Raw genomic sequence first — 10,699 nt, forward strand, 5'->3', positions numbered from 1 at the left:
ACTGGACATCTGAGCCCCCAGGTTCACAAGCCCTTGGCCTCTGATAGAGTTACATCATGGCTTCTCCACCTTGGGCCTTAGGATTTGGAATGAGCTGTGTTGTCGTCACCTTTGGTTCTCCAGCTTACCAATGGTGTGCTGCAGGAGTCTTGGCCTCCATGTTCATAGAAGACAATTTCTGTAAACAAACCCCTGCCCTCCTGGGTCTCTTCCTGTAGCATATTAGTTCTTTACCCAGAACTTTCCAAACGATACAGCACGTGAGCAAATGACACACAGGAGACGACAGTATACCACTTCATTCCACTGCCACTTGTGCTAGAGTTTTAAGTAACTCACAATGTATTATTGACTCAGGGTGGAAGAGAACCCACCAGGACCAACTCGAGTAGGCATTACTAACATTTGGTAGAATGTATGAACTATTCAAAATAGGGTTTTGGCATTGACTTCCCCTTTTTCTGTGGCTATAAAAACACACAATTAAGTAGTTGCAAACAACACAGTTTAGTCTACTTTACGAGTAATGATTATGATAAACAACAAGGTCAAATCACATTGAATATGACTGACATTTTGATGTAGAATAAGGCGTGGAGCTCCTGGGCTTAAAAAAAAATACATTCTTAAGTTTTGACAAGAAGTGCTTTATATAGTTTTACATTTGAGGTGTGTGTGTGTGTGTGTGTGTGTGTGTGTGTGTGTGTGTGACGGCCAGAGAACAACTGGTGGGAGTAAGTTCTTTTTCCACCATGTGGGTCCTGGGGATCAAACTCAGGTCCGCCAGCCTTGGCAGCAAGCTCCTTTACCTGCTAAGGCGTCTCACTACTCCAAAGTTTTCAGCTCTTCTGATGACAGGCTGTATAAGCCAGGACCTCATTTTAGAATACCCCGTGCATGGCCACAAAAATGTGATGTTTAAATTCCAGGTGGAAAACTGTCTCCCTGAATGAAACAAAAAAAACCGTAAATTCAAAGAGCAACCATTTCAGTGGTCACCAAAAACCAAACGTTTACCGTGGCTTAGATTTTTGAAGAGACAGAGGTGTCCAGACATTTCTTTCTGTACTTTATAAAGAATAAAGTCTGTGGAGAATCCTTAGCTACTGCTCAAGTGAACCGCAGCTGAGAGCAGAGCTGGGATTGCCGTAACAGTCGCTGCTGGAAAAGCTCCATAAATGGAGAAGCATCCAGACGAGGAGCGGGGACTGCTTGCCAGGTGGCAAGAAAAAGAACAGAACAAGTCTGGGCTTTGAAGCTCCTGCAAGCTGCCTAAGGAGAAAGGCTTCTTACCATAGGAGGTTGAGGTAAGGTTTTTGAAAAGGCTGTTTTTTTTTTTCTTTTTCTTTTTTAATATCATTTTCTTCAAACAAAGAAATGGCCTCTTTTAAATTTTTTACTACTTGGAACACTTTATTTTTTTTACTCTGTACAAAATACAAAAATGCCAATCCAAGGAGTACAGACCAGTAGTGACAGGCACGTGGCTTGACAGCAAATTGTGTCCAGCGAGACGTTAGTTTTCCAACTTTATTTTAGTGAACACATGCAGTATATAAAACAACAAGAGCAACACCAACAGAAACAACACACCAAGAGGCTACGGCTTTTTGCTAGCTCCACCCCTTACCACCTTCAAGCCTTTGGGTGGAAGTGAGAGGAAAAAGAATTAAAAAGGCAAATGATATTGTTTTCCATAAAAACATAAAAACTGCTATAAAATGTCTTTTTTTTTTCCCCTCCTGTCACACTGATTAAACCACTCCCGGAAAGTCACACATATAAACAAGAACAAAACAAAAATGCTGAACTTGACAGACAGCAAATAATCGAGAGAGTTGTTAACCTAGGTAACTGATCAGTAGTTTAAAGGAATCCTCTAGACACCGTGAAATCCGCCTGTTCATCCTGCAGTACAGCATCCCAGCCGTCTTGCCCTTTCTTCTGACACAGCCCTGACCAGAAACACTTGCGTCACTTAACTGTGGCTATGAACCAGTTTCAAAAAAGAAAGCAGTGTATAAAAATATTTAACAGAACTATGAAAGATGTGGGGAAGGGGGATCTTTCTTCAGAGCAAAGTCGTCTTGGCTTTGCGTGGCTTTCTTTTGTCTGTCCTTCAGGGTTTGTTCACTTGCCCCAGGAACAAGATGGCACCTAGAGGGTTAAAGAGAGACAATGTCTGACATCATAAAATCAATTTGTGGTGCAGGATGGAGGGTGTTGCATGCTGGACAGAGAAGGGTCCACGGCTAACCTCTTGCTCGGCTGTGCCGTTCTTTAGAACTTTCTCCAAAGGCAGAAATAGTCTCTGCCTTCACTGTGCAAGGGACGACACAAGCCCTACTCAAACGAGGAGCTGAGTTGAGGACAGTATGACCAAGACGTTGACATTTTAATTATGTGTCATTTTAATAGAGTTTAGGTTAAGTAGCCACAAGTGGCAAGAAGCTCCAGTATTGGACTAGTTGGCTCTGATACATTAATGAGGACATATCAACCATGAGATAAAAGAATAAGGGACTATACCTTCTGATTAAAATACCAGCAAAAGAGAACATGCATTAGCACTGCAGTGCATGGATGTGACGCCAACCTTCCCATAGAGGCAGGCTTATACGTCACATTAAATAAAAATGGGGGAGCTGTTACTATCCTTATCTTACTTTTAAAAAGAACTATTCTGGTTATGTGTGTGTGTGCCTGTGTGAGTTTATGTGCGCTGAATGTATGTGGGTGCCTACAAAAGCCATAGGGCATCAGATCACCTGGAACTAGAATGACTCATAGTCAGTCATAAGCTACTAGGGGCGCTAGGGACAGAATCCAGGGCTCTGTAAGAGCAATAAGCACTGTTAACAACTGAGCCATTTCTCTGGCCCTACTATCCTTTTTAAAGTTATTTATCTTTAAAAAAATATTATCGGGGCTGGCGAGATGGCTCAGCGGGTAAGAGCACTGACTGCTCTCCAGAAGGTCATGAGTTCAAATCCCAGCAACCACATGGTGGCTCACAACCACCCATAATGAAATCTGATACCCTCTTCTGTGTACTCATTTATAATAATAAATAAATCTTTAAAAAAATATTATCACTTAACTAAGAAAAATTTTCATATAATGTATTTTGATCAGTTATTTTTATAAAAAGACTTATTTTTATTTATATGAGTACACTGTAGCTGTCTTCAGATACACTAGAGGAGGGCATCGGATCCCATTACCGATGGTTGTGAGCTACCATGTGTTGGCTGGGAATTGAACTCAGGACCTCTGGAAGAGCAGTCAGTACTCTTAACTGCTGAGCCATCTTTCCAGCCCTTGATCAGTTATTTTTAGTGGGTTGATGGGACAGCAAAGTAGATGAAGTGTTTGCTGCATAAACATGAGGACTTGGGTTCAATCCCAGCACCCACAGAAAAAGGCAAATGTTGTGATGCATACCTATAGCTTATAATTTCACAGAGACAGAAAGAGGTTTGGGGGCTGGCTAGCCCGCCTAGCCTAATCTTCAAGTCCTAGGTCCCTATCTGGAAAAACTGAGGACAGATGGCACCTAGGGAATGATAAACAAACTGAATTTGACCCTTGTCCTTCACACATTAATATATTTGCACATGTATCCATACAGCTGCTCTCACTCAACTTGCGCCCAGACACACACACACACACACACACACACACACACACACACACACTACATACATACACACATACATACATACACACACGTACATATACACACCCCACACATATATACATATAACACACACACACACACACACAGAGACAGAGAGTAAAGAATCAAGTCCAATTTAATATACGTACTGTAGAGCTAAGACATTTTGAATGGACAATCCCTAAGGCATAGATATTCCTAATATCTGAGTGGCCTCATAGAAGTTGAAGACACAGAGTTTGTTGTGATATTTAAGGTATTTTTAAAACTATGAAAACATAGTTTCAATCAATGTCAAGGGTTTCAAAGGGCATGCTGCACCTTTTCAAATGTTAAAAGCCACCAGCCTCTTCCAAATCTACAATCTGGGCCATAGTTAAAAGATCCCACCAAACTCTGTAACACAGACTTCATTTTCTTCCCTCTTTAAAGTGGGGGGTGCTGGGGGGAGGCATCTGTAGTGTCTCCTATAGATGACACTAAGAAAACAGATCAAGGGCCACATTGATGGTGTGCCACTAGAGCTATAATGGGCCATTCTGCACACAACCAGCCGGGCGATGAAACAGAAGAGGCGCTCACCTGTGGGATTGTGTCGGATGGAAAACAGGAAAGGCCTGTCCACTATAAACCAGGGAGGCGACGACCTTGCAATTAAGATTGCAGCTATGGAAAGAAGAAGAGATGATGTTATCCACTAAGCACCAGGGCAGTGGCAGCACCCAGAGGCTGGTGTCTGAGGACCTGTTTGCTTTTTCTCCTAAGTTGGCATGCTATAATGGTCTCAATGATCACTACTGGGCTGGCCTTTTCAGTTACTTTCTCGCTAATTCTGTAAAAGCCCCATCTTCACAATAAATGTTCTTAGTTCTCATAGATTTAGGGGAGTGAGTGCATGACAAACACACCATAGCTCTTACGACAGAGACTGCCACCAAATGAGCATCCAGAGAATATTTGCTGTTATTATGAGCTATTTTTACTCACACCATCTGCTGTGCTGATAAAGGCCTCTGGACCTCTTCAACCTACCCACATCCTTTCTGCATATCAAAGGCCGGCTCGGAATGCTTAACTGTCGGTTCTGTGCCTTCTCCTCTGGTATATCATTTAGATGCCCTTTGTGACAGCAATGCAGACTGCTCATCTGCACCTGCTACATTACACCACCGCTCAGCTCATTAGCTGCAGATATCTGACTTAGAAAACAACCTTTTGTTATTCGTGTGATAGTGGGGATAGAACCCAGGACAATGTGACCACTAAGCAAGTCATTTGCTACCAAACTACACCTTAGCCTGTAAGAAAGGTTCTTTGTTTGTTTGTTTGTTTGTTTTTTGTTTTTCGAGACAGGGTTTCTCTGTGTAGGCCTGGCTGTCCTGGAACTCACTCTGTAGACCGAACTGGCCTCAAACTCAGAGACCCGCCTGCCTCTGCCTCCCAAGCATTGGGATTAAAGGCGTGCGCCACCACTGGACACGTCTTAGACCTGCCTACTTTGACCAATGGCTGGCCCTGTTTAACAAGACCAAGGCAAGGCTAAGGAAGGAGAGATGGCTAGTTTAACTACTTGTGTCTGGTATGCTGGCTCAGCACGTGGCTCAGACTTCTGAAAGGCATGAATGACATGGCTTGCTCTTAGAAAAGGAATACTCAAAAATTAGGCCGGGCAAACTGCTTCACGCAGAATTACAATTAGATAGCATTCAGTACAGATTGCTATCTCCCTAACATTCCTACATTGAGGCACTAGGCTCCTAATATGATTAAGTTCTCTGGTCTCTGTCTTTGTTAGGGGAGCTGACTAATTCAGCAGCCACAGAGTGCCGACAGAGAGCCCCAGATTTGGTCTAGCATTCTGCTGTAGTGGTCTTTAAATTCCTAGTACAATTCAGAACAAGGGAGTCTATATTCCCATTCGCACAGGGCTCCTCTACAAATCATGTAGCCGGTCCTGACCGGAACGGTAGTTGGCAAAACAGACAAATCATTTTTGGCAAATTTAACATGTAGCAGCCACCTAGTGAAGACAAAAGGTATTTAAAAAAAAAATCAAAACTTGTATTCTAGGTCTTTATGTTAAGTGCATTTTTTTTGTTTGTTTGTTTTTTCCAGACAGGGTTTCTCTGTGTAGTGCTGGCTGTCCTGGAACTCGCTCTGTAGACCAGGCTGGCCTCAAACTCAGAAATCTGCCTGCCTCTGCCTCCCAAGTGCTGGGATTAAAGGCGTGAGCCACCACCGCCCGGCACGTTAAGTGCAATTTTAAAGAAACAAAAAAAAGATAGCATTTATTCAGGAGGTGATAAGGTGCTGACTCTATAGAATAAATGATAACTTTGTTTCATGAGCAGCAATAGTCAACCATCCAGCAGGATGTTCAGTGAAGCTAGTCTATGAGTTTACAATTTCATAATCCAATCTTCTTATCTTATTACATGGATGACTGATGGTATTGCTGGTGCTGGTGGAGACAAGCTTAGGGCTTCCTTCCTTATAATCTGCCAAGAGGACAGATGCAGATGTTCTAATGATTAAAGAAGGCTGCCCAGCAATCCTGGTACACTCCTGTAGGCAATGCTGATTCTTTGCATTGTCCTGGGGAGACTTGAGGAGCTATGCTCCTGGACTTGCTGTTGTGTTTCAACCTAAAGATGAGCCTTTCGGGCTGGTAAAGTAGCCAGATGGGCTTTATCCTGCTGAGAGCAGGGACCAACATGCAATGGTACTCAGATAGGTCCATACTGCCAACCCCTGGTTTGATAAATAAAGCTTTATTGGAAGACTGGCTGAGCCATCCCCACTCAGGTGCACACCGCTGGTTGCTTTCTTGCTGTATTTGCAGACTTGAGGATTAGGGCTGAAGACAGTGAGGCCTGCATGGCTGAAATAACATGCCAGCTATCTCTTCCCAGGGGGATGGTGGCTCCCTTCCTAGATGAAATTCTTACACTAACATGATTCATCTTTTCTCAGTGTTAAGTGTTCAAACTCATGGTGTTGTATATGGGGGGCAAGTACTCCACTACTGAGCTAAACCCCTGATATTAACATTGTCATCGTCGTCGTTTTTGTTGGCAGCATCATCAACTACTTTATTTACCCATACTGCTGTCTCCAAGGCTCCTTCCTACCTCTTCCTCCTCCTCCTCCTCACCACCACCACCACCACCACCACCACCATCACCACCACCAGGAACTACTTCATAAATCCATACTCATTGCTGTCTCCCAAGGGTCAGCTTTCAAGGCTCCCTAGATGTCTGCTAAGCTGAGGAGTGAACCTGGAGTGTGTCTGCTCTCCTATTGGATGTGACCTTGCCACTTACTTGTTGCTGCCGAAGCTTTGGTTCCATCTTCACTGACTTCAATTTTTGCTTTTTGCAAGATGTGAGAGACATGAAGGCTCTCTGACCCTGTTCCCAGAAAACACAAAATCAGCACTTTTTTTTGATGAGCATCCCATCTACAGCTATCAGGAGTAACCTCAAAGCCATGGCAAGTTCCAGTTTATGAAAAGGGTCAGAAGTAACTTGGTAGTTCTGCAGATTGAGGGCCGTGTGTGCCTGTCACTTGCAGTAGATTTCAATTTCAGCTAAATGATTTGCAATCGTTACTTCTGGGGTGGACTCCCAGATCCCCAAATGTTTTAGCACCTCTAATCACTTCAACTCAGATGACTATTAATTTTATTTTAAACATGAAAGGAACAGAGATCTATAAAGATGCCTTTTTCCAGAAGAAGAGAGACAATAAATAATCCAACTAGACGGTCTGTCCCCGAGAGAATTTTGGATGGGGAAACTGAGGCTCACAAGGTTAAGAAATCTGTCCCTAGTCACATGGGTAGTTAGGCGCAGGAAGTGCTGGCTTTCATAGCCCCAGACCCAGTATCTGCCAGCACAGCAATATGAGAAGGGAACTCCTGGGAAGGGCCAGGCACAGATCTGCAGCTAGCTGTGTCTCGGGGATCCTCCAGTGAATTCAGTTCCTTCAGATTCAAAAAGAACCAAACAAATCTCAGGGCTGCTTCTATCCAAAAGGACACCAACTCTCATCAGCATGAGCCCGATAGGAATTGGGTCTGGATAAAGAGAACAAAAGAACTATTTTTTTTGGGGGGGGGACCTGATTTTGCATTGTCTGCTCAAATAGCCAGCTCTAATATGGCTAGCTGAGAGCAGGTGCATGTTCATCTGGCTCAGGCCACCTACAAGGTTAAAGAGAACAGCTCGAGAAGATTCAGGGTGCCTGGTCCTCCTATTTAGTATTCAGACTATACCAGGTGATTGTGAACAAGAAGTGCTTCTTTCTCAAACTTTATTAGGTCAAGGATCCCATTAAAATAAAGGTGTGATCCAGGGGTCTGGATCCGAACCAAGATACACATTTCTAACAGGATTTCTAACAGGCTATGCTAATGTGTTGGGTTGGGAACCAGGAATGGAGAGAGACTGGGAAGATGGATCTGTAGAGCTCCAGTTCCAGCAAGGGTGTGAGGGTGGGCTAGGGGTGAGGGGGCAAGTGCTTCTCCCTTGGGAGATATTCAGATACTCTTGAGTGTGCAACTGGGGTTGATAATCAAACTAACTCTCTACCAGTCGAGGGTTAAAATACACTGGAGTACTTTGCATGTCCAAGCTATGGCTCGCCATTGGAAATTGTGTTCTAAATGTAGAAGTCAGAGGCCTGACCCATTCGAACAGTTCCAGGCTGAGTAACGCGTAATGGCAAACACAGAGAGATGATGCTAGGTATGTGTTACGAACAGTTGCTTAGGGGAAGGACAGTCTCAATCAGACATATTGAATTTGTTAGTTCAGACAAATGGCAAAACACATTTCTGGATACAAGGCAAGCCTACAGTTGCTCTGTGAAAATAAGATAAATGTTTGAGAATTCAAAAATCTTCAGTTTTTTTTTTTTCAAACTCAAGGGAAAAATTTGTATTCAAAAGTAAAGAACATGGGCTGCCGAGATGGCTCAGCGGGTAAGAGCACTGACTGCTCTTCTGAAGGTCCTGAGTTCAAATCCCAGCAACCACATGGTGGCTCACAACCACCTGTAATGAGATCTGATGCCCTCTTCTGGTGAGTCTGAAGACAGCTACAGTGAATTACGCAGGAGCAAGCAGAGCCGACAGAGGTCCTGAGTTCAATTCCCAGCAGCCACACACATGATGGCTCATGGCCATATGTACAGCTACAGTATACTCATACACATAAGATAAATAAATATAAATCTTTAAAAAACATAAAGAACAATGAAGTCTTAACTAAGAGGCAAACTCTGGGGTTACAAATTTTCTTAGGAGTAGAGCACTTGTCTAGCAAGCATACAGACGTGGGTTCAAGTCCCAGCATGGAAGAAGGAAAAAACATCCAAGTGTGTGGGTACCAAGTGATGCAGAAGTCCTGATCCTGGTGGTCCCTCAGGCCTCACATGAGATTCGGGGAGGAAAGGATGAATGCTAACTGAACCCTTGACACTCAACAGCATCCTTTGACAATGCATCTAAACTAAACTAACTAAAGTTTGCACAGGTTTAGGGCAACACCCTCCTGATTTTGCTATGTCTTTTTTTGAGCAAAGAAGGACCTGCAACATTTTCTTGAAGTTTACATTTTAAGCTGGACATACTTGTTATCTTTGCAAAATTTGCCTTTGACGGCTCAAACATCTCAGTAATGCCAAGGGCTTTCAGTGGCTCCTTCAGATCTGTTTGTGCCACAGCTGTGAATCTATAGGAAAGCAGAAAACATAGGGAGGGTGATTCAAACATGCTGCAAGTGATTCAAACATGACAAAAATAGTGCATAGTTTGAAATAGATTCTTTAAGTAAGACCTTGTCATCACTCTGAACTGCAGCCTGACTTCTTCTTCTTTTTTTTTTTTTTTGCTTTTCGAGACAGGGTTTCTCTGTATAGCCCTGGCTGTCCTGGAACTTACTCTGTAGACCAGGCTGGCCTTGAACTCAGAAATCCACCTACCTCCACCTCCCAAGTGCTGGGATTAAAAGTATGCGCCACCACTGCCTGGCTGCAGCCTGACTTCTAAACCTAACATTTAAATGCCAGGTAAGTAGACAACACACCCTGTACTCACAGTGAGCAGGGCCATCCAGGTGTGCCAGGCAGTCTATGCCAGGTACTTAGTTAAACATTATTCAGTGGCTTTCTATAAGAGTGCATTTAACATTTAAGATGTCTTTATTTTTATCCTTTGGGTGTATATGGATTTTTCCTGTATGCAAGTATGTGCATGTACATCTGGCCTCAAGGAAGCCAGAAAAGGGCATCAGGTCCCCTGGAGCTGGAGTTATAGATGGTTGTGTGCCACCATGTGGGTATTAGAGACAGAATCCAGGTTCCTGGCAAGAGCAGTGAGGACTCTTAGCCATGGAGCCACCTCTTCACACCCTCAGGACAAGGACTTCGGATATTTGTAGATGTACTACACTGACTACTCAAGATTTAAAAGCTATTAGGATTCTTTGTTCCCACTGAGGTGTGGATAGACGCTCCGAATTGTGGGAAAGCTGGTAATAATGAGAAGTTCACAGAAAGGAGACAGATTCCACCCCCCCCACCCCCAACTCACACACACTGGAAAAAAGTGTTCTTTGAACTGTCAAAAATTATGATGCACACAGAAATGGGTTTGTTCTTGTCCCAGTCTCAAGTCAAGTCATAACATCAGAAATTCCATATACTTATTTAAAGATTTATTTATTTATTATATGTAAGTACACTGTGGCTGTCTTCAGATACCCTAGAAGGGGGTGTCAGATCGCTTTACGGATGGTTGTGAGTCGCCATGTGGTTGCTGGGATTTGAACTCAGGACCTTCGGGAGAGCAATCGGTGCTCTTAAACACTGAGCCATCTCTCCCCCCCACCCCCCGCCCCTAGAAATTCCATCTTTCCTTTGTGGGTATAAGAGGAGGCTGGGCGGCGGTGGCGCACACCTTTAATCCCAGCGCTTGGGAGGCAGAGGCAGGCGGATTTCTGAGTTCGAGGCCAG

At 43.7% G+C, this 10,699-nt stretch overlaps 1 protein-coding gene across 2 annotated transcripts in view; it reads right to left on the reverse strand.

Moving 5' to 3' along the window:
- Positions 1–1,385: 1,385 nt before the first annotated feature.
- The window catches only part of Serpine2 (serpin family E member 2), a 65,338-nt gene continuing 56,024 nt past the window's right edge, over positions 1,386–10,699 (reverse strand). For both annotated transcript variants that reach the window (XM_031368139.1, XM_031368138.1), the window contains exons 6-9: positions 9,317–9,417; positions 7,006–7,092; positions 4,262–4,345; positions 1,386–2,157 (exon numbers count right to left, since the gene is read on the reverse strand). In XM_031368139.1, the coding sequence (XP_031223999.1) occupies positions 2,120–2,157; positions 4,262–4,345; positions 7,006–7,092; positions 9,317–9,417 (310 nt within the window). In that variant the 3' untranslated portion in view covers positions 1,386–2,119. The remainder of the gene's footprint in view (positions 2,158–4,261; positions 4,346–7,005; positions 7,093–9,316; positions 9,418–10,699) is intronic.

The sequence above is a fragment of the Mastomys coucha genome, unplaced genomic scaffold (genome assembly GCF_008632895.1).
Source record: "Mastomys coucha isolate ucsf_1 unplaced genomic scaffold, UCSF_Mcou_1 pScaffold14, whole genome shotgun sequence".
Taxonomy (NCBI): Eukaryota; Metazoa; Chordata; class Mammalia; order Rodentia; family Muridae; genus Mastomys; species Mastomys coucha.